The following is a 27434-nucleotide window of genomic DNA, read 5'->3' as shown; positions in this document are numbered from 1 at the left end:
ATTTTTCCATTACCACAGAGATCTTCCTGGTGATACCCCTTTATGGTCATACCCACCCACTCCTCTTCCTCCCACCATCCCTCCCTCCTGACAACTACCAATCTGTTCTGTCCCTATAATTTTGTCATTATAAATTGGGTCTTCAACAAAGAAGTCAGGTTCAGAACCTTGGTAGAAGGACATACCAGATACTCTTAAATGGGAGTTGGTAAACTACAGCCTGTGGCCCCTTTTTACAAAGCTTGTGAGCTTAAGAATGGTTATGTTTTAAAAAGGGCTCTTAAAAAACAAAAAAGAATATGCAACTGAGACCATATGTGGCCACAAATGCTAAAATGTTTATTGTCTTGCCTTTTACAGAGTTTGCTTTGTAAAAAAGTTTGCTGGCCTCTGCTCTTATAGACTCATGTATGAGCCAATAGTGTGTAGACAAATACCAAAATATATCAGAGGGCCAAGGTAGGATTTATAAGACTCATTTTAATCTAGAAGCAAGTGCTTCCATGAAAATAGAGTGCTAACCTGTGTTCTAGGGTGATCAGAATAAATTACACAGGACTGAATAAACTGGAGAGAATCTAATTGTGGTTATTTTCTAGAATATTTTTGGTGTTATGATGAGTATTTTATGGTGATGTATGATAGAGCCCTTTACCTTTCTCTTCATCCTTAGTAGTCTGTACTTCTGCAAATTGGAGTGATATATAATTAAATGGTGATTTGCTCTCATTGATCCTTTAGAATTTAGGAACAAATGAGATTTTTTACTGAGATTTTTTTTTTTTTTTTTTTTTTTACAGCTAATGGCAATGTGTATGTTTACATAGGTTCAATAAGAATTTGTAATTCTTTTTACCAAGATATAATAAGGCAAATTGTGCAAACTAGGTCAAACTTAGGGTGTCATATTTGTGAATAAGTCTCACTTAACTAGGTATGACAAAGGTTATATTTTATATGTAGAAGCAGTGTCCACAAAACATCCTGAGAAACTGATCTTTTACCTATTCTGTGGCATATATGATCCTAGCCTATTGGTGGTAAAGAATTTGAATAGATTTGAATAACTGTAGATCTAAATAACTTTAAAGAGGAATTTACCTGTATTTATAGGTCTACCGCTGACACAATCAGTAGTGATTTTTGTTTGGTTTCAAATACTAATTTTTAAGTCTCTGGGATAATAGAAAACTTTTGAAAATAAAATCCCAGATTTCTTACGAATTCTCCAGGCAGCAGTGATTATTATGGCTTTAGTAATTGCTTCATACCTTGTGACTCTAGATTTGCTGACTATATCTGAGGAGATATATTTATGTTACTTAACATTTCTTGCTGGACCTATGTAAATCAGGCCAAGATGCAATGAGAGTAGCTTGTGTTTATGTATATTTGTCATCAAAATAATTTTAGATGTTATGATGAGAAAGGACTGTAAAAAAGTATCTAAAATTTGAAAAGAGACAAAAAAGACCAAACTGTCATTTTAGTACCCTGCTGGGTGTTGTCTAGCAGGCACTTATGGGGGTTAGTTTTTCCTCTAGAGTTGTGTATCTTGAATTTGCTGTTTACTATTGATTAGGGTTTTTTGTTTTGTTTTGTTTTTTTACAGTTCTTTAAGTGTAGACTTTAACTTGTAGAAAACTGATAGCAATGCAAATGATTCTTGCCTGATAGCAATGAAAGTTATTTGATCCAGTAGAGATTCAAATTGTATCTGTCCAAAGAAAAGATATCCTCAGTGGTTACAGTCTTACTGCCTTGAATTGACAATCTTACACAATTATTCTCATTGTAAATAGTTCATTTATTTCATTTCTCTTACAACCAGTTTTACCATCTAGTGGTTTTATTATTCATTAGTTAAATAAATTTTGACAGTTACAATAATAGTTTATTGTCTTCTGGCAACTGTTATTTCTACTGAAATCTGTCAGCTCCTTTGAAGGTAATCTGGCCTTTTTATCTGGATGCTTTAAAATTTTTTCTCTTTGTCTTTGGTTTTCAGTATTTTTGCTGTGCTGTGCCTAGTTGAGTTCTTATTTGTAATTATCTTTTGGGGGTTCATAGGGTTTCTAGAATCTGAGTTGATGTTTTTCATCAGTTTTGGGAAATTCAGCCCGATTTTCTTTGATCTGTCTTCCAATTCACTAATTTTATTGCTACCAGACAAGAATCACTTGGAATTGCTATTTTTATTGTCTGTTGTTTCTTTTGATTTTAATTACACTGTCTTGTCTCCTCACATGCCTGGTTATTTCATTTTGTGCCAGGAACTGAGTAGAAAAAACAGTAGTTGTAGTCTGAGATCCAGAATGACTTGTCTTTCTCTAGAGAAGATAATTGCTTTTGACAAGTGGCTAAGGGTACAGCTAATTCCAGATTACCTTACTCCAATCAAAAATTGAATTGATTAGAAGTTGGGCCTGGAAAATCTGGTATATTTCTGGTTCACACCTTCCCTTAAGAAGCAACCTTTATGAGTCACTATTCAGAACTGGATTTCTCAGGACTTATCAGGATATCTGCCCCCGACACTGCCCCAGTCACCTTTCACTTGGGCTCTGAACTCCAGTTTTTATTCCCCTTAGTTGTCCCGTGAGTCTATCAAAATTTATGCTCAGCTTCTCAGCCTATCAGTTGTTTCTTAACTGTTAGACAAACGATCCTAGGGGAAAAGTAGCCCCCCATGTGTGACTCATCTTTCTGAGTTTTCTTCTCCTAGGTTTTGGTCCTGTGAAGGTTTCCTGTCTTGCTTGCATTTTTGATTTCTTAAAATACAAGCTTTGTGTATTTTGTCCAGTTTTTCTGTTTCTCAGTAAGACATTGGTTGGAATTATCTAGACTACCATTTAAATTAGATATGTTTATCAAGTAGTTCATGAATACATTCTCAGTATATAGAGAAGTACATAAAATTAAAATGGAAAGTCTTACCCTTCCTAGCCCAAACCATTTCCTCATTCCAAGGTAACCACTGTTATGTATGGTGTCTTATTTATGATCTCCTTCCCCTCTTCCCACCACCGTCAAAACAAACAAACAAAAAACCCAAACACCTTTTTTTTTTTTTTTTCATCTGTGGGAGGAAAAAATCTCTAGAATGTAACTGAAGGCATGCTTAGGTTTCGGTCAATATGCTTACGTTCTAAATTTAAACTTATGTACCAGGCATGGACCTTTCCATTTTTTTTTTTTTCCTTTTTCAATTTAAACTTAGACCTTAATGATATGTAAAAATTCTTTGCATACAATGATTTTGTGTAATCTTTGCTATTATTAAAAAAAATCTAGGGGCACCTGGGTGGCTCAGTTGGTTAAGCATAGGACTCTTGGTTTCGGCTCACAGGTCATGATCTCACGGTTTCATGAGTTCACGCCCTGCGTCTGGCTCTGCACTGGCAGTGTGGAGGCTGCTTGGGATTCTCTCTCTCTCTCTCTCTCTCTCTCTCTCTCTCTCAGCCCCTCCCCTGCTCATGCTCCCTCCCTCTCTCAGAAAAAATAAATAAACTTAAAAAAAATTTTTTTAATTAAAAAAATGTAAACAACCTTTTCATTTTGTAATAATTTAGGATTTATAGAAAAGTTGTGAAGATAATATGAAAAGTTCTTGTATATCCTTCATTTCATTTTTCTTAATGTTAACCTCTTACATAATCACAGTACATGTGTTAAAACTAAGAAGTTAACACTGACACATTACTGTTAATTAAACTGCAGACTTTTTCTTAGATTTCACCAGTTTTTGTAGTACATATCCTTTTTGTGTTCTGGAATCCAATCCAGGATACCCCATTGCATTTAGGGCCTTTCTATTTTGAGGGGTTTGAGCTATTAGTATGCATATTGCCTAGGTTTCAGAGGTCCAGTTATTGATGAGTTGGAAATACAGATTAAGGATTTTATACATGAAAGTATGTGCTTGGGAATTTTCAGCAGTTATTGTGATACTTAAGAGAGGTAGGTTGGTTGACTCTTACAGTAGATCTTGAAGATTGCTCTTCCCTCTCTTTATACCAGGGTTTGATCTCCTAGGCTTCATGTCTGGAATTTTGATGTATGGTTTATCTAGAATTGATCAGACCTTGGTTAAAGAGGTGATTGCTGCTCAAATTCATTTAACAAAGTCAGTTTATTAATTTGCAATAAAATTCCAACAAGAAGGATGCTGGAGAAAGTAAGTTAAGGTCAGAAAGTAGTTTATTGAGTACATCAGAGTCAAGCACAGTATTTCCCAAAGTATGTTTCTTAGATACTACCTTCCCTAGATAATAGGTGTACCTAGAAAAATAGGTCCCATAGCCATTAAAATTTGAGGGCCTTTGAGAATAAAGGGGGAAATTTTTTTTTTTAACTCTGGGACTTATCAGTGCCTTTAATGCAATAATGTGATGTGTATATCCCCTAGAGAAGGATATGTTACACAGAATTTCCAACTTTATTTGCTCAGAGTTCTTTTTTTATGGAGGTGGGGGAACCATCTTACAGAATAGTTTTGGGAAACCCTGGTTTAAGGCAAAAAACACTTTCAGGAAAGTAACTGCCTTGCTGGAATCTGCCAGATATTCTTGATAACTGCACGCTTTGATTCAACAAACATTTATTGAGCACCTTCTCTGTGCCAGGCTCTATGGCTGGGTCTGTTTTGCAAGTCACGTTAAATTACATCTTCTTCAGTCAGACACTATGTGGACTTCTTTCCAAGCCCTCACCCAAACTTTGCTTTTCAGTTAACTTTTTCTTTTCTTTTCTTTTCTGAGAGAGAGACTGCAAGTCAGGGAGAGGGATGGGGTGGGGGAGGAGAGAGGGAGAGAGAGAGAGAGAGAGAGAGAGAGAGAGAGAGAAAGAGAGAATCCCAGGTAGGCTCCATGCTTAGCACAGAGTCCAAGGTGGGGCTCGAACTTGCAGACCAGTGAGATCATGACCTGAGCTGGAACCAAGAGTCAGACGCTTAACTGACTGAGTCACCCAGACACCCCTAATCTTAACTTTTTAATAGATACTTTCATTTTTCCATATATTTGCTTTCCACTTCCTAGGATACAGATTTTTTTCTGTGTCTTGCTATTTTTTACTTAAGATTATAAACATTTTCCTACTTTTTCAAAACAGTCTTCATAAGTTAACAGCTTTTAAATAGTTTGTTAGGTTGATATATCATAATTCAGCAATTTCCTCAATTTTTACATTTAGGCTGTTTCCATTTTTTTTCTATTGGAAATAAACTGCAGTGAATATCTTTAAGCATATAGCTTTTGGTTTTATGGAGTTCTTACATTAGGCTACATTACAAGTGTGGAACCACGTGGGTATGAAGTGTAACTATCTGTATTGATTTTGCCAGATAACTATTGCTATCCAAAGACAAATTGCAGATGAAAGTATAAATATCTCTTCATTTGGTTTCTGAAATATCTGTCTGTTCTGAATTGTTTTTAATAAGCCACGGTATTTGTAGACCTACCTCCTGCAAGGACAACAGTAAGTTTAGCTGGTGATCATCAAGGTGTTAACTGACTACAGGTTTCTCCTGCTCTCCGAAAGTAGAGCGTTCATATGGAAACTTTTGTAAGCTGAAATGGCATAAAGCAAAGAAGCAGTTGTCACCAATTTATATAGAAAAACTTTTGAACATCCCCAGAAAATACCTTCTCTTAGGCTTTTCTGATACTTTAAGGACATATCTTACTAATAGATGCACAAAATAAGTAGAGGTAAAGCACAGATGCTCACAGTTCAAAGCTATGATGGCTTGATGCTGAAATGCTGAGTTAAGTTCCCAGGGAATGGGGTTTGACTCACTGCTTGAGTTGCCTGCTGACTCTATAACAGGTCACTGCCAAACAAACTGAGTGCTTTTTTTTGTTTTTTGCCTTATTTTCATAAAAGTGAAAATTAATTTCAGATTTCTTTCGGTCAGTGAAGACCGGTATTAATGTAGGTCTTTTGTAAAAGCAAGGCGGTGTAAAGCAAAGTTGTGAAAAGTAGGTGATAACTGTTGTACTTCCATTAGTGACTTCAGTAGAACGATCAGTGAGTTTAAAGTTGCTTTATAGTCCTTGGTTATGTTTCAAACTTGGGGTCCTTTATTTGTTTATCTTATTTCAGTCTATGATGGACAAGTGCAAGGAGCACTGTTTAGATGTGACTCAAGTGCTTTTTGTTTCTAACTTCATTGTAGCTTTGATTCAGGTTTTTAAGAGACCCCATTTTCTTTCTCACTTTTTAAGAAGTTTCAAGAATGATTGGGAAAAGCAATAAATTATATTTTATTTTATTACAGGGAAACATTGTTCTTACAGATTATGAGTACCTAATTTTGAATATACTAAGATTTCGAACTGATGAGTCAGATGATGTTAAATTTGCTGTTCGTGAACGCTACCCAGTTGATCATGCTAGAGCTGCTGAACCTTTGCTTACTTTGGAAAGGTAACATGTTTTGTTTCTAAACTCATTTCATGTTGTATTAAAAGGTAAAATAGATCATATGTCAGAATATTAAAGAACTGTCACATAAAATATTTTGTTCATTTGCATAAAATAACTAAATTTGGACTGCTTGAATTATTTAAATGTGCATGTAAGCAATTAAACCTCATTTGCAAGTAGCAGCTGTGTGTCTTTTTAATCTAAGTCTGGTGTTACTTCAGGTGTTGATGATTTCTTGGTAAAGTGAGGGAACTTACTAGCTATTCTGTGGGAAGACAGATGGCTATCTTGCACAGAGTACAAATGGAAATGGTTTAGCTAAGAAAAGGGAGTACCGTGGGATAAGGTGCTGATTTTAGGTACTCTTCTGGCTGGAAGGTTTTGCTAATAGCGATAGCAGAGGTTCTCAGAGTTTAGCATGCATCACATTCACCTGGAGGGCTTGATAAAACATATCCTGCCCCTGCTTCCAGTTTCTGATTCAGTGGATCTGGTGTAGAGCCCAGGAATTTTCAGTTCTTACAAGTTCTCAGGTGATGTTTGTGCTGCTGATCTGGGGATCAGAGTGGCCAAACAGCATCCTTAAGAGCTCTTACTAAATGCATAATTAGGTAAAGCCATTCCAGGTATTAAGATCTATCACCAAGCTCTACAAACATTTACCTGTTATATAGGAACATCTCTTTCTTAACACATATGGGCACATTTTCATTAAACAATATGACTAAGTTGAAAAGTATTGATTTTTCTTAGAAGACTTGGTTTCAGGTCCTAGTGTGCTGCTCAGGAACCTACTACCCTTGGGTAAATTACTTTTATGACCCATTTTCTTACCTACAAAGTGAACTAATTCTTCTTGTATGTTAGAGTATTGTGATGATTAGGCAATTTGATGGAAATGAAAGAATTGTAAATATGAATATTGCTGTAAGTTTTATTAAATAAAAGATAATGAGAGGCGTGTCAATTTTGTTTTCACAGACTGACTGAAATAATAGTCAGTGCACCTAAAGGTGAACTACTGAAGAGAGTTCTTAATCCATTACTTCGTGAGTAAGCCTAAATAGAGCAATGAAATGTTTGCAAGAAAATGTAGTTTTCAGGAATATATTTAAATCTTTTATAACTTAAGAGAGTATTACAACAACTTGATAATGTAGAAGGGAGCTTAAAATTATCTTTTGAATAAATAAGAATTTATTTTTAAGGAAAGAGGAATTTGTTATACCACATGAAGTTTGACCTTTATGTGTTAGCTTTTATTTAAAAGCAATACAGCTAAATAAACTGATAGTATGTTATCTAGCATTTTAGTGCTAGTGTACTATTCTGAGAAATTGTGTTTTCTTTTCATTGTGAATCTTTGATTTAATAACCACTTGAGTTTTTGTTTTTGTTTTTGTTTTTGTTTTTAATTGGTGTGTCTCAGCGTACCCCAGAATCTGTCAGGTACTTTCAGTCAGGATAAAGATAATCCAATAAATTTATACTTGAAAAATCATTACTCATCCCTATACTGATGAGTCTGGAGAGGACTTGGGCAGGCAGGTATCCTCAGTTACTGGGCATTAGGGAGTCACTTGTCCTCTCTTCTGAAATTAGAATGCATTAATAAGTTACCCTTACAGCTTTCCAACTGTTAGTATAGCATACATAAAATTGTTAAGTTTGAATTTTTAAAATTAATTTATTAATATGGGGTATTGTATTAACCAGTTTTTGGATGCTAAAGCAATCTTTCATTCCTGATTTGAAATCCTTTATATGTGGCTCAATTCCATTAAATTCTTATAAAATTTATGCACTGACTTCTGCAGTTGTAGTCTCAAATTTTTGTAAGTACTTGAATTATCATTTCTAATTACATTTCAAAATAAGTAAAGTAAAAAAATAAAATCATAAAATCATAAAAAGCAAAATAAGTAAATTGTTATTTTCATTGACTTCTGAGTAGATATTTATATTGGGATGTAAATTTCGTATTATATTTTGAATATTATATAGGGGAATACTAAAAATAATATTTTCTGCTTTTATAGCCTATGGACCAGCTCTCATTGAACACTGTCTTATAGAAAATGGATTCTCTGGCAATGTCAAAGTGGATGAAAAATTTGAAAGTAAAGGTATGCCTGCATGCTACAATTTTTGCCCATTTTCATGTTTCATGTATTTCCTTTTTTAAAAAACTATGAAAATTCTTTCTGGGAAAGTAATAAAAGTGAGCAGGTAGTAAATCTGTAAAAACTATAAAATATTTGATCTATTAATTTTTTTTTTGTTTGTTTGTTTATTTATTTATTTATTTTGAGAGAGAAAGAATGCGAGCAGGGGAGGGGCAGAGAGGGACATGGGGCTTGATCCCATGAACTGTCAGATCATGACTTGAGCCGAAATCAAGAGTCAGACGCTTAACCAACTGAGCCACCCAGGCGCCCCAGGTCTATGAATGTTCTATCCATATGGCATTTCTGCCTTCCTGCTCTAATGTGGCACTTTATCCCTGGTAACTCACAGTTCAGTCTCTTGACCTACCTTAGTACTTTTCAACTTTACAATATTCTCCTTCCCCTGAATAATTGAAGTGGTTACCATACTTGAGGTAGGATCTGGTATAACACTTGATGTAGTTGAGTTATTCACCTTCTGACTAGGAAGTTGGAGTGCTTTTAGTAATAGTTTTATTCATGCATTTTAATTCTATAAGAACTGTAGTGTGTCTATGTGATGAATTAGGCTTTTGTAACTACTTAAGGGAATCTAACTAAATTGCCAGATTAGGACAGTAAAAAATTAGAGGAAATATAAGGGAAAAGGAAGACTTGACTTTTGACAAATTTATTTGCAGATTCTCATGTAAAATTACAAAAATATATTCTTCGTGTTTATATTTTGGGATTACGTATCAGTTAAGATTTGGGGATATTAGTTTTTATGCTGTAAACGTTTTTATGTTTAAAAATACAAATTAATGTTTTAGTGAGTGATTTTGTGTTTGACATACTAATTCAGTGCAAGCCTGATCAAAATGCCAACAGGTGGTATTGTTTTTGCAATTGCAGTGTTCTGGTTTTTTAAATAAATACTGTGGAATAAAAGCATGTGAAAATGTTCAGGAAATGTTTGGAAAATAGTAGTAGTGATGGAGAATAACCCTTTTACAGATAAAGGTATATTAAGAACCTAATAGTTTTTAAAAAAGTACAAAATGAAAAATTCAGAAACAGGCCCACATATATATGGGAATTTAGTATATAAACAAAGTATCTTTAACATCATGAGGGTAAAGATGGATTCAGTAAAAAACTATTGGGATCACAAGCTGGCCAAAACATATTCTTATTTACATATACTGATTATAAACATGAAGTAACTATATTTAATTTTCTTGAACACTGTTATTATTTCATAAGCACTTTTCTGTTTTCAGTATGGTTTTGTAATAGTTAATTGACACTTGATTGGCATTCCTTTTTTCCATTTTGTTCTGTTAGACCTTGAAAAAGTACTTGTTTGTCTGCAGAAAGCAGAAGACTATATGAAAACAACATCCAACTTCAGTGGAAAGGTAGTACCACATATTATTATTGTATATTGTACTATTGTATATTGTGGTTTTATTTCTTTAGATTTTCAGAATTCACAGTTAATTAGGGATCACTACATGTAAGTTTTTTGTTAATTTGGAAATTCAACATCTGTAATATGCTTATTCTAGGGGTTTTTGGTTTTTTTTTTTCTAATTGCTGTTGGGTTATAATTTTTCTTCTGTTCCTTTTTTTTTTTTTTTTAAGTTTATTTATTTTGAGAGAGGGAGAGAATGCACATGCAAGAGCATGCAAACAAGGGGAGGGTCAGAGAGAGAGAGAGGAAGAAAGAGAATCCCAAGCAGACTTCTGCCCTGTCAGCACAGAGCCCGACATGGGGCTTGATCTCATGAACCCTGAGGTCATGACCTGAGCTGAAATCAAGAGTGACATGCTTAGCTGACTGAGCCTCCCAGGCGCCCTTCTTCTCTTCTTTTTATAGAAAGTACTAGGTCAGGTCACAATTGGCATACCAGGAAAGTTGAGGAATTTGAAAATAATTCCTCTTAGGTTGGTTTTATTTAGAGAAATACTTTTTAATTGCTAGCACTTAATTAAAAAATTAGCAATTTACATCACTCTAATAGGTAAACATTCTCTGAATCATCTCATATCTTGTTTTTGTTCCCTATTCAAAGTATAACTTTATACTAGAAGTTCAGAGGAAGTTCTGATTAATTCCAGCTAAATTCAGTGCAGATACACCTGCCCAGTTTTTAAAATGAATTAAAATTTCTTACCAACAAAGTAAACCTAAGACTTTTTCTCCTGAAAGTAAAGTGCTATTGACTTTTTAAAGTTGCAGAATATCCAAAATTAGGAAGAAAAAAGCAAAATGTACATGGATAATCCCATCATTTTATCAAATCACTAGTTTTAATTTTCTTTATTCCTTATTTTTCTTGTCCATATGAAAAAAAGTATTATTTAATAATACTTATTGAGCCTAGAAACATCATTTTGAGAATTGATACAATCAATAGACAAATGTAGCAGATTATTTAAAACTAGAATAATTTTGTAAGTTTAATAAAATCGGTATCAGTCATGGAAGATACATCTTAACTATGAAGAGAAATGAATTTTAATATTGGATTTTTGTAGGGGTACATCATTCAGAAAAGAGAAATAAAACCAAGCTTGGAAGTAGATAAACCAACTGAAGACATACTCACGTAAGCATATAGGCATGAGTCAGTTTACTTTGGATATTTATTAATGTTCTTGAATGATATAATAAATATGTTTTGCAGGTATGAGGAATTTCATCCTTTCTTGTTTTCTCAACATTCACAATGTCCATATATAGAATTTGAATCATTTGACAAGGTGGGTTTTCCAATTCTGTTTTTTTGACCAGTTAGTATGATATGAGTTATTAAATTAACACCAACTTGATTTGATTGATAAATTAAAAATATTTCTGGTTTACAATCACTGTATCTGAGGATTAAAGATCATTGCAGTCACAAATAAAAACTGTTGGAAATTTTTATTGTCACTTTATTTCAAGATGAAGGACCAAAGGTTTGAACTTAATTTGATTCTTGGCCCTTTGAGCTATATAATACATTTCCTGGGAATCTGTTCAAGTTCTTTGGGTAGTGTTATGAAACAAAATGGACTCTAAAATTCTGTGTATCTAAGTTGAAGTAGAGACCCTGTTTTGTTTTTTTTTTAACCAGTTACTGTCTTTTTCTGTTTTTTAAATAAGGCCGTGGATGAATTTTATTCCAAGATAGAAGGTCAGAAAATAGATTTAAAAGCTTTACAACAGGTATGGTATTGTTAAAAACATTAAACTAACTAGGCTTGGTGTGATTTGCTGTGTAGACAATGCTTTCATATAGGAATTGGTGACGTTTCAGAAGTAGTATGGGAATGCCCTGATCCCTTGGCTCACTGATAATGGTCCAGGGGAGATCTCACTGTTGAAAAGCATTCCCTCGTTTGTTCCATCTGTACGTAAGATATTCTCTAAGATGGAAAATACAATGGGAAGGTGAGTCCTGTTATTTATTCCCTAGTATAATATGGGTTATTACAGCAACCCAAAGCTTTTCAACCTTTGCTGTTAAGGGAACATTGTTCCAAGGAGATTTTTAAGTAGGCCAAAAGAAAGGGAAACGTTCTTTCTGTACAAATAAGTGTATTTTTCATTAAACTGGGTTTTATTCTAAGTGGGCTTTCAAACTCCACAGGAAGTTTTAATATGCTCTGTTTCTTGGTACATTTGACCATGATTTTGGAGCATTGCCACAGAGTTGTTTTAGAAATTAGCCACAGTCACTCTTGATTTGAAGAGGATTTAATTTTTCAAAAATATTAATAAATTCTTGAAATATGTGTGCAAAAGTTTGGAATTATATGAATCTCTGTGCCCTCCCCTCTGTTTAAAAAATTAACAGCACAATTTCAAAGCTGGTGGGTTGAGTGAATTAAATAGTGTGCCTGCCACACGGTGGCAGCACTTTAGCTAGTAAACAGATATTTAGCAGTAACATTGGATTGCATGTTTTTATGTGCATCAGAATATTCATGAATTATTTTAGTAATCACTGTGTGTTCTTTTAATAGTCACCATTCTTATGATTCAAATCTTTTAAATACTACATCCCATGATTCAAACCTTCATTAACTGATGATTCTGTTACTAGTGTTAGAAAATTTGCCTCAAATCAATAACCTTGAAATGCAAATGATAAATGCTAAAATGCTATATAGAAGGTAAATTAACTACTGTAAGACTTTGTGGCATTAATTTAAGAAAAAGAGTACTCTGTAGAAATAATACTGAGAAAATTAAAAGCAGCAATAACTTAAAAAGAAGCTCTTTTGGTAATTTGTGTTCTTTAAGAATGCATTTCCCTAAAACTTTACAGTTATGTGATAAGAAGAAAATGTCTCATAGTCAGAATACATTCCTATATAGGGAATGGGAAGTAGGTAGTGGGGAGAGGTAATTTGGGAGCTTGAAACACTTTGGGGTAGGGTAGACCTGGGTGTTGGACTGCAGGAACCTCAGACAGCATTGTGGGGTTGAAGTGGAGGAGGGAGAGTTTCAGGATGTAAGAGAGGAAAGGTGCAGAAGGCAGAAGAAAACTAATTTTTAAAAAATATGTTTTGCCCACAAAAGGAAAAACAAGCATTGAAGAAATTAGATAACGTCCGGAAGGATCACGAAAACAGATTAGAAGCTCTTCAACAGGCTCAGGTATTCTGTTTAGCTTTTTCCCAGATTTCACAAATGGTAACTTTAAATAAAACACTGTATGTTAACTAAGTGGAATTAAAATAAAAACTAAAAACATAACTTTAACATGGTATTACAGTAAATGTTTTTGTTTCTTAAGGAAATAGACAAACTTAAAGGAGAGCTCATAGAAATGAACCTACAGATAGTTGACAGAGCTATTCAGGTTGTTCGAAGTGCTTTAGCCAACCAGATTGATTGGACAGAAATTGGGTTAATTGTGAAAGAAGCCCAAGCTCAAGGAGACCCTGTTGCAAGTGCAATTAAAGAATTAAAACTACAAACAAACCATGTTACAATGCTACTAAGGTGAGTTTGATTCTTAGTTAAGCAGTTAATGCTTGTTTTTATTTTGCTGTTTAATTGTTCACTGTATTCATTTAAAATTTTTTCTCTTGTATTTGGAAGTTTATCCTTGAAGATACAGAAAAAACATTATTTACATTAAAATAATGCAACTATTTAAATACTGCAAATACTTTATAATTTCATTGAGGAAAAAAATTGAAAATAAAAAAGTGATGTCATTGACATTAGTGAAATACTATTGAATATTTTTAATAGAAATCCATACTTGTTATCAGAGGAGGAAGATGACGATGTTGATGGTGACATCACTGTTGAAAAAAATGAAACCGAAGCACCAAAAGGAAAAAAGAAAAAGCAAAAGAATAAACAGCTGCAGAAGCCTCAAAAAAATAGGCCATTACTTGTTGATGTTGATCTCAGCTTGTCAGCATATGCCAATGCCAAAAAGTAAGTGTTAAGTATGAATTGTAAGTAAAATATCTGCAATAAATCAGGATAATAAGGATAATATATGTATATATATTACGTATGTATGTGCTTTGGGGTGAAAACACTTTTTAAAATCTAACTTTGTGCATTATACAACTTTGTTTTCAAAACATACAAAACAAAGTTGCATAATTCACAAAATTTGTTCTATATGATTTGAATGTGTAAAATTAGAAGTAACAAATAGAAAGCTAAAGAATAGCTTAATTTTACTTAAAATTTTAATAGCTTAATTTTACTTAAAATTAAGAGAAATGCATTTTTCTAGATACTATGATCACAAGAGGTATGCTGCTAAGAAAACACAAAAGACCGTTGAAGCTGCTGAGAAGGTACTTACTGTTTCTTAGAGTGAATGTGAATTGTTTTTTCTCTGCTTTAAATGAGTGGCTTTAATTATTTCGTTTAAATGAGGTTTTCTAATTCAGAAATAACTTTCAAACTTAATTTTGCTGTAATTATATGTATTTCCAGTGTTTATTTTCTTCCCCAAACCTGCTCCTTCCCCAGTCTTCCCCTGCTATAAATAGCACCTTCCTTTTTCCCTTTGTTTGAGTTAAAAGTATTGGAGTCATCCTAGGCTTTTCTCTCATAAATTATATCCAGTCCATCAGCAAATCCTTGTAGGTCTTTTGTAGAGTATAACCAGAATCTGACCACTTCTCAATAATCCCAGCCCCCGTCATTTCTGTTCACATAGACTGTAATAGTAGCCTCTTCTTGGGTCTCTGCCTTCTACCCTTTCCCCCCTACAGTCTGTTCTTCAAACAGTAGCCATAGTGATCCTTTTAAATAAAAAATGAAGTTATTTCTCTTTGTTCAAAATCCATTTGCTTCCCATCTTATCAAGACAGGTCAAAGCCCTTCTCCTGCCCTGTAAGGTCCTACCTTATCCACTCCCCTCCAATTTAATCACCTGCATTCCTCTTGCTACACTCTTTTCAGCGACACTGGGATCTTAGGTGTTCCTGTAACAGTGATGCATGCTGACTTCTCAGGGCATTTGTGTTTGTTGCTCTTTCTACAGAGAATGTTTTTCCCTTAAAGTTTCCATGGTTTGATCCTTCCATTCATTGGCATGTTTACTAAAATGAGACTTTATCAGAGAGGCCTTTCTTTAAAAAAATTTTTTTTTGATGTTTAAAAAAATTTTTTTTAATGTTTATTTTTTAGAGAGAGAGAGAGAGAGAGAGAGAGCTTGAGTGGGAGAGGGGCAGAGGGAGAGGGAGACACAGAATCTAAAGCAGGCTCCAGGCTCTGAGCTATCAGCACAGAGCCTGATGCAGGCTCGAATGCACAAATGGTGAGAGCATGACCTGAGCTGAAGTCAGACACTTAACCGACTGAGCCACCCAGGTGCCCCTTTTTTTGATGTTATTATTTATTTTTGAGACAGAGGAAGTACGAGCTGGGGAGGGGCAGAGAGAGTAGGAGACAGGAACCAAAGCCGGTTCAGAGCTGATAGCAGAGAGCCCAATGTGGGGCTTGAACTCACGAGCCGCAGGATCATGACTTGCGCCAAAGTCAGACACTTAGCCAACTGAGCCACCCAGATGCCCCCAGACAGGCCTTTTTGACCATATTTACTAAAAGTAGTACTACCCTTGGGGCACCTGGGTAGCTTAGTTGGTTAAGGGGCCAACTCTTGATTCCGCTTAGGTCATGATTTCATGGTTCATGAGTTTGAGCCCTGCATCAGGCTCTGCACTGGCAGCATGGAACCTGCTTGGGATTCTCTCTCTCCCTCTCTCTGCCCCTCCCCTGCTGGTGTCCTCTCTCTCTCTCTCTCTCTCTCTCTCTCTCAAATAAACATTAAAAAAGAATAGTAGTACCTTCAACCACTCCCTCTTATTCTGCTTTATTTTTCTTCTTAAAAAACACCCTCCCAGCATATGTTGATCTGTCTTTCCTCTAGAATGTAGATTGTATGAAAGTAAGATCTTTGTTTTGTTCATTGCTTTGTCCCAGCCCCTAGAATATTGCCTTGAACATAGTAACATTAATATCTGTTAAATGAGGGGTGCCTGGGAGTCTCAGTTGGTTAAGCATCCGACTTTGGTCCAACTTCATGTCAGTTCATGATCTCATAGTTGGTGAGTTCGAGCCCGGCATGGGGCTCTCTGCTGTCAGCACAGAGCCTGCTTCAGATCCTCTGTCCACCCCCCACCCCTCAAACCCCTCCTTCACTTGCTCACGCACGATCTCTCTCAAAAACAAATAAACATTAAAAATATGTGTATGTTAAATGAGTAGCCCTCATGACTTGTCTTCTATCTCTCTCTCCAACCTCATTTCTTGACATTTTACTGTGTAATCACTACTTTCTTGGTGAAGTTGGCCTTTTCTTTTTGCTTATAGTGCTTTTCCTATTCTTTGCCTTGATAATTCCATTTACCCTTCAGACTTCAGCCTAAATGCCATTTCCTTAGAAATACCTTCTTTGACCATAAGCATTTATAAGTTAGGTTCTCTTGTTATATTCTCATAGCATCCTTAGAAGCACTTAACGTGTTTATTTGAATGATTATGTGTTTGATATTCATGTCTTCTCTTCGACCCTCTAGTAGGGTGAGAGTGAGAACTTCCTCTTATTCACTATTGTGTCCCAGCATCTAGCCCAGAACCTATCGTATGATAGATACTCAGTATCTGTTAACAAATGAAACTTTTTAAAATTTGTAGGTATTGAGCAAATATTTGTATACATTAACCTTTGACTTAAATTATTTTAATATTTAAGGCACAAATCTTTATTTTGTGTGTATATGGTGTATGTATGTAAATAGTTGCCATTTTGTGATGTTTAAAAATAATTTCTTGTCTTATCATTTACTTAGTGTTATTTAAATACATTGTCAACAAATTATTTAAAAACTTTTTTCTTATAAATAGGCATTTAAATCAGCAGAAAAAAAAACAAAGCAAACGTTAAAAGAAGTCCAAACAGTTACCTCTATTCAGAAAGCAAGAAAAGTATACTGGTAAGTGTTCTACCTTTTAAAAATATAGTTTTTTTGTTTTTTAATTAAAATTATACATGTACATTGTTTAGAAAAATCAAGCAGTTCTACAAAGCTTGTTGCAAAAACCAGTAGCCTTGCAGTATTTTACCCCTAGTCCTGTTGCCTCTTCTCTTATAGAAACTATTTTTAGCTCTTTTAGCTAATTGTTTTGGTATTTACCTCCTTTCCTCTTAGTAATGTGCTTATATTGCTGCTTCTTGGTATTTCTGTTTTATACTCTGTCAATGACTTCCCACTATGGAAGATGAAGATTTTATTCTTTCCATTTGGTGCTCCGTTACACAGATAGACACCAGCCAGCCTCCCAGTAAAGAGACATAATTTTGTCAAGGTAGATATCCAGCATTAATATACAGTAATATTTTATTGTAATCACAGCTGAGTCATATAACACTGTTTCTTTTCCTTCCCTGCTCAGCTTTTTGTCTTCGTGAAGGTGGTAATTGTCTTGTTTCATTTACCTTCCTCTTCCAGCTGTGTTCAGACACATTGGAATTCTATCCGTACCTTGCAGAAGTCTCTCCTGAGATTTTGACCTACTTTGTTCTAAATTGGTTACCCTAAAGATCTTAAGATCTCATTTTATTTTATTCTGGAAGTTCTCTTTACCTTTCTCTATCTTGGATTCTCTGTCCTGAATCTCCTACTTCTTTTCTTAGTTGATGGAATGTGTACTCTAGAAGCTACATAAGAAGGCGTGTATAGGATGTAAAGCTTTTGAGGTTTTTGATAGGTAAAAAAAAATTGTTTTATTTAATTGTGGGGCTGATAGAATTCTGATTTGAAAAGGTTTAAAGTCCTTGTTCATTGCATTAGCTTTCAAATTTGATCTTCAGAAGTCTGATGTCATTTTGATAGTTTATATTTTATTGAAAATTTGTTTTTGCCTTTCTGTAAACTTGTAGATTTTAATTTTTTTCCTCTCAGTTTTCCAAATTTTCACAATGATGTAGGTTGGCGAGGATGTTTTAATCTATTAGGCTGAATACTCTGAGTCTCTTAATTTGGAATCTTTCAGTTCTGATAAATTTTCTTGAAATATTTCTTACGGATTTTTTTTTTTTTTTTTTTTTTTGGTTTGTTTTCTTCTGGAAGTCTTATTTATCAAATATGGAACTCCTTGGGGGCGCCTGGGTGGCTCAGTCGAATTAAGCATCCAAATTTGGCTCACATTGTGATCTCGCGGTTTGTGAGTTCGAGCCCTGCGCCGGGCTCTGTGCTGATAGCTCAGAGCCTGGAGCCTGCTTCAGATTCTGTCTCCCTCTCTCTCTACCCCTCCTCCACTTGGCTCTCACTGTCTCTCTCTCAAAAATAAATAAACATTAAAAAAAAATTTTAATATGGGACTCCTTGGATGGTCCTCCAATTTTTTTGCATTTTCTATTTTTCAACTTTTAATCCTTTTGTTCTATATTCTGAGAGATTTCCTTTATCTTTCAGTCCTTCCACTGAATTTTTAAGTGTTTTTGGTTTTTTGTTACTTTTTAAAAACTTTTGCTCAAGTTCTTTATAAACTGAGAGTAGTTTTGATGTATTTTTATTTAAAAGTATTCTTTTCTTGCTGGTTTTTGGTTTGTTTTTTATGTTTATTTATTTTTGAGAGAGAGAGTGAAAGAGTGCAAGCAGGGGAGGGGCAGAGAGAGAGAGGGAGGCACAGAATCTGAAGCAGGCTGCAGGCTCTGAGCTGTCAGCACAGAGCCTGATGCAGGGCTCTAACCCATGAACTGCAAGATCATGACCTCACCTGAAGTTGGACGCTAAACCAACTGAGCCACCAGGCACCCCTTGGTTTTTTGTTTGTTTTTTTTATTATTTTTTTATTTGTTGGGTTTGTCTTCAGCTTTCGTTAAGGACGTTTATTACTGTCTTGTGATCCTTAATTGTCTGTTCGTATTGCCTGTTCACATTTTATAGTAGAGCATGAAAATGCCGATTGGAAGTTCTCTGTGGGGGGTTAGGCTTATAAAATGATGTATGGGGGCTATTTTGTGTGGAATTCTCACTGTGTTTAGCTTTTTTCCTCCTCAGCTGGTCTCATTTTTCAGGAAAGGTGTTTTTTGTTTTTTGTTTTTTTTTTTTCCCCCTGCTTGGAAAGTGAAGAGCTGGTTGTCAGCATTTTGGAAGCCCAATGGGAATAATAGGTTGCAGAGGCTTAGTACCCAGTAATTCATACATTTATCTAATTGCTGTTTTACGTATGTTTCTCCTTCTTACAACAGTGCCACATTTCCCCTAATTTGAAGATCCTTTTCGTACACTTTATAGAACATTAACTTCTGGCTTTCTGTTAGGATGTGGAAGGAGCAGCTACTACCATGTTCACAGCTGGAACTTTTTTCTTTTTTTAACCCCAGTTTAACCTATTTCTAGCAGTACCTTGTGCTGTTTTTAAGTTTTTTATGGGTTACACAGTGTAGATTGATTTGTTTCTTGGCTTTTTCCATTGTCAGCCTGGGATTCAGCTTCTTGAGCCTGATCACTTGTCCTTGGTTTTTCCATTTTTAAAAATTTTGTTGCTCTTCTCTCTCTTTCCTTTCTTTTTCTCACATCTCTATTGATGAATAGGATTGACTTGTAATTTTCATGTCTCAGAAGTTCTTGGGACACCTGGGTGGCTTAGTCAGTTAATAAGCATCCAACTCTTGATTTGGGCTCGGGTCATGATCTCATGGTTGTGAGATCCAGCTCTGCGTCAGGCTCTGCACTGGTAGCATGGAGCCTGCTTGGGATTCTGTCTCTCTTGGGATTCAGAGAGCAAGGGAGTCTCTCTGCCCCTCCCCTGCTTATGCTCTTCTTGCGCATGAGTGCGTTCTCTCTCTCAAAAATAAACAAACTTAAAAAAAAGAACCAGTTTTAACTGTTGATCTCCTCTATTATATCTGTGCTCTCTATTTTATTATTTTTCTCTTTCTGTTTTTCTTTGAGATTCATTTGTATATCCCTTTATGATTTCTTGAGATGGAAATTTGGTATATTGCTTTTTTTCTCCCAGCTTCTCTTCTTTCCTGATAAGTATTTAAGGCAGTAAATTTCCCTTTAAATCTGGCTTTAACTGTATCTAAAAAGTTTTGTTATATACTATTTTCATTATCTTTCATGTCAAAATGTGTTCTAATTTACATTGTGATTTCTTCACCCATGCCTTATTTAAAAGTAATGTTTATTAATTTCCAAACCTATGAAGATTTTTGGTTATATTTTTGTCATTGCTTTCTAGCTTAATTTGCATAATGTTCAGAGATAGAATTCTGAATTATCTCAACCCTTTGATATGTGTTGTTGAAACTTGCTTCATGGTCCAGCATATTTATGGTCCACTTTATTTACAAATGTTTCATATATAGTTTAAAAGAGTGTTTGTTGTATAGTTGTTGAGTGCATCTCTCTAAATATTAATTAATTCACATCCATCAATCATGTTTTTCAAATCTTTAGCATCTTTACTAATTTTTTTAAAAAGTGTTTATTTATTTTGAGAGAGAGAGTGTGAGAGCTGAGAGAGGGAAAGAGAATCCCAAGCAGGCTGCATGATGTCAGCACAGAGCCGAAAATCAAGAGTTAGACATTTAACCAACTGAGCCATCCAGCCGCCCCCACTAATTCTTTTTTTAATGATTGTTTTCTCAATTACTGAGAGTTTTGTTAAAAATCACATAATTGTGGGGCACCTCAGTGGCTCAATTGGTTAAGTGTCCAGCTTTGGCTCAGGTCATGGTCTCACGATTCACGAGTTTAAGACCTGTTTGAACTGTGCTAATAGCTCAGAGCCTGGAGCCTGCTTCAGATTCTGTGTCTCCCACTCTTTCTGCCCCTCCCCCGCTCATACTTGGTGTCTCTCTCTCAAAAAAAAAAAAAAAATTAAAAAAAAATTTTTTTTAAATAAATAAGGGCACCTGGGTGGCTCAGTCAGTTAAATGTCCGACTTCAGCTCAGGTCATGATGTCATGGTTCATGAGTTCCAGCCCCGTGTAGGGCTCTGTGCTGACAGCTCAGAGCCTAGAGCCTGCTTCAGATTCTGTGTCTCCCTCTCTCTCTGCCCCTCCCCTACTCATGCTGTCTCTCTCCCTCTCTCAAAAAATAAATAAACATTAAAAAAAATTATTTTTTAATAAATAAAAGATCACATACTTGTGCACTTGTGTCATTCTCCTTTTATTTCGGCCATTTTTTGCTTTATATATATGAGGCAGTATAAATACAAAGCTGTATGTCTTCCTGCAGAATTGAGCCTTTTATTAACTGTAATCAGATGTTCCTTTAACTTCTAACTTCTTTTTTCCCTTCTCTGTGAGATATTAAAACTACATCAACTTTCTTTTGGTTAGTGCTTGCATGATAAATCTTTTTCCATCATTCTATTTCAATCCTTTTATATCCTTATATTTTAATATTTTAAAGGAGTGTATATATCATTTTCCAGTCTGACAGTCTTTACATTTAATCTGGAGAATTGACTACATTTAATGCAATTTCTGATATATTTGGGTTTAAATCTATCCATTTTATTATTTGCTGTCTTTTTCTTTTTTTTTTTTTTTGAGATTATTTATTTTGAGAGAGAGAGAGAGAGAGAGAGAGGTGGGGGGAGGGGCAGAGAGAGAGAGGGAGAGAGAATCCCAAGCAGGCTCCTTGCAGTAAGCATGTAACCAATGCAGGGCTCAAACTCCTGAACCATGAGATCATGACCTGAGCTGAAACCAAGAGTCTGACCCTTAATCGACTAAGCCACCCAGGCGCCCCTACTGTTTGCTTTCTATTTTGTTCTTTATTCTTTGTCTTTTTGCCTCCTCCTGATTTTTTTTTCCTGTTATGTTCTTTTACTAAAATAATTAGAAATACATCCGTACGTTTCTCATTGTCTTTGTACTTGTGCATTTATGTTGTTTTAGAAAAACCTCTCTACCATCAATAGAAGAATTGTTAAATAAGTATAGTACATCCATTCAACAATGAAGATGAGTTTTTTAAGATTTTAAGTAATGTTGGGGCGCCTGGGTGGTTGAGTTGGTTGAGCATCCGACTTCGGCTCAGGTCATGATCTTACAGTTTGTGGGTTCGAGCCCTGCATCAGGCTCTGTGCTGACAGCTTACTCAGAGCCTGCAGCCTGCTTCGGATTCTGTGTCTCCTCTGTCTCTCTCTGCCCCTCCCCGGCTCATGCTCTGTCTCTCGAAAATAAATAAATGTTAAAAAAAAATTTTTTTAAGAAAATAAAAAAAAAAATATTTTAAGTAATGTCTATACCCGGTGTGGAACTCGGACCCACAACCCTGAGATCAAGAGTCGCATGCTTCATCAACTGAGCCAGCTAGGTGCCCCAAGAAAACATTTTTAAGTGAAAAAAAGAAAGCAGTTTGCAGAATAGTGTGTGTTGTGTTTAAAAGAAAAGGTTTAGAATAAGCATTTTTTAAAGCTTTTATATGTATAAAGAAACTCTGGAGAGGGATATACAGAAAGCTAGTAACAGTGGACTTCTGTTTGATATTGGTAATGAGAACTGAAAGGGGATGCAGGATCTTAAACTATGCCTTTTTTGTCTGATTTAAAACATTTGTGAACCATGTATATGTATTAATAAAAAATCAGATGAGAAAACAGGAACACAATACTTGTGCTATTATATTTTGGGTGTTAAAAGGGAGTTTAATGCCAGTGCTTAATCTATCATTTTTAATCAGAAGTTTTTAAATTGTAGATTAAGTCAAAGAAATAGTCATATGTAATATAGAAAATATTTCTGTTCATCTCTATTTTGTCATTTTCTAAATGTCATACAAATATATACTCTTTACTTTTTATCATGATGGTATGTATTAATCATGAAAACCAAATTACTTTTTCTTTTGAGAAAAGTTAGTTTTATAGAGCAAAAATTACCTTTAGAAGTATAAAAGTATAAAGAATACCATATATGTAAGTATTCAGTTGATTCAGGACAGAGTGAGAAAACTTCTTTCTTACTTGTGGCCTCAAAAGTTAGCCAGTGCCCCACTGAAAGAAAACTAAACCTAGGGACCATGTGACATTGTATGTTGTTGCTTTGTGTAATTCATTGTTATGTTATCCTTGAGTTTAAGAGGGGACTATATGAGAGGGAGATAAGGAGAGAACATATTTTCAAACATAGAATTTAATTACTTCTAAGACTGTCATAAGAATATCCTTGGCCAGTTTGTATAAGATTTCAATAAAATTCAGTTTGATGCTTTAATAAATTAAACCATCAAGTTGTCTTAACCTACAAGGTAGGATAGTGTCTTGGAATTTTGTTTGCAAAAAGGATGTGAATTCAGGTGACTATAAAGCAAAAGAATGTTAACTTTTTTTCTTTCAATTTGGTAGGTTTGAGAAATTTCTGTGGTTCGTTAGCTCAGAGAACTATTTAATTATAGGTGGAAGAGATCAGCAACAGAATGAAATAATTGTGAAAAGATACTTGACAACAGGTAGGTAAGATAAAAATTTAAAGAATTTTCTCATATAATTGGATCAATTATTTCAATATTAGATGTAAATTTTCATCTTCTATGACAGGTTTAATTGGTAGAAGGAGTTTATCTTGATGGTTTATGGTTTGTTGAATATGCATTTTGACACTTAATCTTCATTTTAAGTGAATATTCCTAAATTAGTAATGGTGAGCTAATCTGCAGTGTTGGACTTTTGATTCTCTTCTATATTATAACAAAATAGCTCTCAGTCCTCCAAAGTTAGTGTAGATCAAATTTTTAAAGACTTGTTTTTTTAGTGCGGAAGTTTGTAACTTTTTTTTCCATATTTAGAAAAAGAACTTAAGCCCTGTGGTGTATGTAAGTCTTCTCATTTATTTTTCTTTGCTGATAACAGCCACCTCGCTGTGGCTGAACCTTCACAGTGTGGGTATCAGAAACCAATAATCAGAACTAATCTGATATCCACTGCAGATCCCAGACCAAAAAAGAAAGCAGCAGGGATCATGGTATTCCATGGTGCTTAGGGCATGGTCTCTCTCTTCTGTAGCTTTGTTCTGAGCTCAGCTTGTGTTGGGGCAGTGTGAGTTTTTCTCTTCTTTGAGTTTCAAATCCCAGACGAACTGTTGGGGCACGCAATGGCTGCTCATTTTACTTGTTAGGAACTTTCCTTTTTCCTTAACAAAAGAGGAAAGATCTCACTCCTGCATTTGTTTGTTCATTTGTTTATTCATTGGTAGCACACACATAGAATACAACTCACAGTCCTCACTGTGGCTTACAAGCCTCCTGGCTTCTTTCCTTCTTCATTTCTTACCATTCTTCCCTTAGTCTGACCTCTTGACTGCTCATCATACATGTCAAATATCCATGGTCCTTAGGACCTTTACATTTGCTAGATGACTCATCTCTCACCCTCCAGCAAGCTAGCCTAGACTTGCTTACACGGTAACTCAGCAAGTTTCTGAGAGAAAGGGAGGAAGCACATAAGGCCTATTAAGACCTAGGTTGAGAACTGGCACTTGGTCACAGCTGCTATATTCTGGCTAAGGCAGATCACAGGGCAGGTCCAGATTCGAGAGACTGGGAAGTGACTCCACTTGATGGGAGAAGCTTCAGGATCACAGAGCAAAGAGGTGTGGCTAACAAGGGAGAGAGGAACTGACCATTTTAGTAATCTGCCATATTACCATTGCTGTTTCCTCTAAGGAAGACTATGAGAGATCTCCTAGGCGTGGGAAATGGACTTTATGCCTTCTTATCCCCTTTGGATTCTGAACCCATTAAAACCATTAAAAAGAAAAAAAAGAAAAAAAAAAAGGAACAGGACTTAAAGTATTATTTCTCATTTGTCTTTAAGGGGACATTTATGTACATGCTGATCTTCATGGAGCTACTAGCTGTGTAATTAAGAATCCAACAGGTAATATATTTCTCTTTATTATTCAAAACTTTATTTATTCTCTTTATTATTCCAAACTTTAATTCAAAACTTATTATATGACAAAATTTGTTAATAAAGTTAAAGGACACTTTATTATGATAAAAGGGTCAATTCATCAACATATTTATAACTATTATAAATATATGCGCACCCAACAACAGAGCCCTAGAATACCCTTGAAGCAAAGTCTGACAGAATCAAAGAGAGAAATAGTTCAGCAATAATAGTTCAGGACTTTAATACCTAACTTTAAGTCATGGATATAATAAATAATTAGATACAAGATTGACTAGGAAATAGAAGATATGAACAAATATTTAAGTTAACTAGACCTAATATAAATCTCTGATATCCTCACCTAACAACAGTAGGCTAATTCTCAAGTGCACCTAGTATGTTCTCCAGGCTAAACCATATGATAGTCTAGAAGACAAGTCTTAACAAGTTTAAAACTACTAAAATCATACAAAGTAAGTTTTCTGACCATAATGGAGTGAAATTAGAAATCACTACTAGAGGAAAATTTGGAAAATTCACAAATGTGTGGAAATTAAACAGCACAGTCATAAATAACCAGTGTCAAAGAGAAAATCATAGGGGGGTGTTAGAAAATACTTTGAGATGAGTGAAATGAAACACAGTATATCAAAATGATAGGAGATGCAATTAAAGCAGTGCTTAGAAGTTTATAGCTGTAATGTTTATAAAAATAAATATTTCAAATCATTAACAAAACTGTAACATTAAGATCTAGAAAAAGAAAAGCATAGAACCCATAGTAAGGAACAAAAGGAATTAATAAAGATTAGAGTGGAAATAAATGCAACAGAATAGAAGAACAATAGAGAAGAGCAGTGAAACCAAACTTGTTTTTTTTAAAAAAGGTCAACAAAATTCATAAAACTTTTACTGGACTGACCAAAAAAAATAAGAGAAGATTCAAATTCCTAAAATTGGGAACACAAGAGGGGAAATTACTACCAACTTTGCAGAAATCAAGAAGATTAAAAGAAAAAGTGCCCTAGCTGCTTCTTACAAAACACCATTTTAGCAACGCTTGTGTAGTATTCTGGGTGGCGAATGTGCAGTAAGACAGCAGAATGAAGTCCTGTCATAAATGGTTTCTTTAAATGAAGAATGAACTTTTCACTGTGATAAACATTAGTCACATCTCTAGTCTGTGTCTGGAGCATTTATTAAATAACTTTAGAAGTTACATTTGCTGAGGGGGAAAAGGATTGTGAGGGCATGCTACCTACAGTTATAGGGCAACAAATTAGATAACTTGGATGAGATGGACACATTCCTAGAAAGATACAAACTAGCTAAACTGACTCAAGGAGAAATAGAAAATCAAACCTATAACAAGTAAAAAGATTGAAATAGTAATTTAAAAAAATTAAAAAAAACAAAACCAAAAAACAACCCTGCTCAGGCCCAGGTAGCTTCACTGGCAAATTCTACCAAACTTAAAGAAGATTGAACACCAGTGCTTCACAAACTCTTCCAAAAAATAGAAGAGATGGGAAAACTTCCTCCCTCATTCTCTAAGCCCAGTATTACCCTCATAACAAAATCAAAGATGTCACAAGAATTGAAAACTACAGGCCAGTGTTGCTTATGAACACGCACACAATTTCTCAACAAAATATTAGAAAACTGAATCCAGCAGCATATTAAAAGGATTGTACACTGTGACAAAGGGGTTTATTCCAGGAATGGTTGATTTAATGTATGAAAATTAATCAATGTATTGATAGTTGAAGGACAAAAACCACATGATCATCTCAATGATGCAGAAAAGGCTGTTGGCAATAATCCAACACATATTTGTGATAGAAACACTCAACAAACTAGGAATATGAGGGAACTCCTGAACTTGGTGAAGGATTTTTATGAAAAACCCAGAGCTAACATCATACTTGATGGTGAAAGACTGAAAATTTTCCCCTTAACATCCAGAACAAGACAAACATGTCTGTTGTTGTCCCTTTTTGTTTTTAAATTTTTAAAAATAATCTTTTGATGCTTATTATTTATTTTTGAGAGAGAGAGAGAGAGACAGCAAAAGTGGGGGAGGGGCAGAGAGAGCGAGACACAGAATCTGAAGCAGGCTCCAGGCTGAGCTGTCAGCACAGAGCCTGATGTGGGGCTCGAACTCAAGAACCGTGAGATCTTGACCTGAGCTAAAGTCAAACACTTAATCTCCTGAGCCACCAGGTGCTCCTATCCTTGTTACTTCTATTCAACCTTGTATGGATGTTCTAAGTAGACAGGCAATAAAAAGAAATAAAAAATATCCACATTGGTAAAGACCAAGTAAAACTATTTCCATTTGCAGATGACATGATCTTATATATTTAAAACCTCAAGGAATTCCCCCCAAATTATTAGTTAATAACTTTACAAATGTTCAGGATACATTTGTATGATATATAAAAGTCAGTTGT

At 34.9% G+C, this 27434-nt stretch overlaps 1 protein-coding gene across 2 annotated transcripts in view; it reads left to right on the top strand.

Moving 5' to 3' along the window:
• NEMF (nuclear export mediator factor) overlaps positions 1–27434 on the top strand; it is a 56288-nt gene that overhangs the window by 4773 nt on the left and 24081 nt on the right. For both annotated transcript variants that reach the window (XM_019451883.2, XM_019451884.2), the window contains exons 5-18: positions 6284–6432; positions 7414–7481; positions 8472–8558; positions 9927–10000; positions 11124–11194; positions 11273–11348; positions 11734–11796; positions 13156–13233; positions 13373–13581; positions 13837–14028; positions 14339–14402; positions 16963–17051; positions 23434–23537; positions 24901–24963. In XM_019451883.2, the coding sequence (XP_019307428.2) occupies positions 6284–6432; positions 7414–7481; positions 8472–8558; positions 9927–10000; positions 11124–11194; positions 11273–11348; positions 11734–11796; positions 13156–13233; positions 13373–13581; positions 13837–14028; positions 14339–14402; positions 16963–17051; positions 23434–23537; positions 24901–24963 (1387 nt within the window). The remainder of the gene's footprint in view (positions 1–6283; positions 6433–7413; positions 7482–8471; positions 8559–9926; positions 10001–11123; positions 11195–11272; positions 11349–11733; positions 11797–13155; positions 13234–13372; positions 13582–13836; positions 14029–14338; positions 14403–16962; positions 17052–23433; positions 23538–24900; positions 24964–27434) is intronic.

Source organism: Panthera pardus, unplaced genomic scaffold (assembly GCF_024362965.1).
Source record: "Panthera pardus isolate Hobbes unplaced genomic scaffold, ASM2436296v1 HiC_scaffold_24, whole genome shotgun sequence".
In the NCBI taxonomy this organism is placed as follows: Eukaryota; Metazoa; Chordata; class Mammalia; order Carnivora; family Felidae; genus Panthera; species Panthera pardus.
This window is presented reverse-complemented; position numbering and strand designations above follow the sequence as displayed.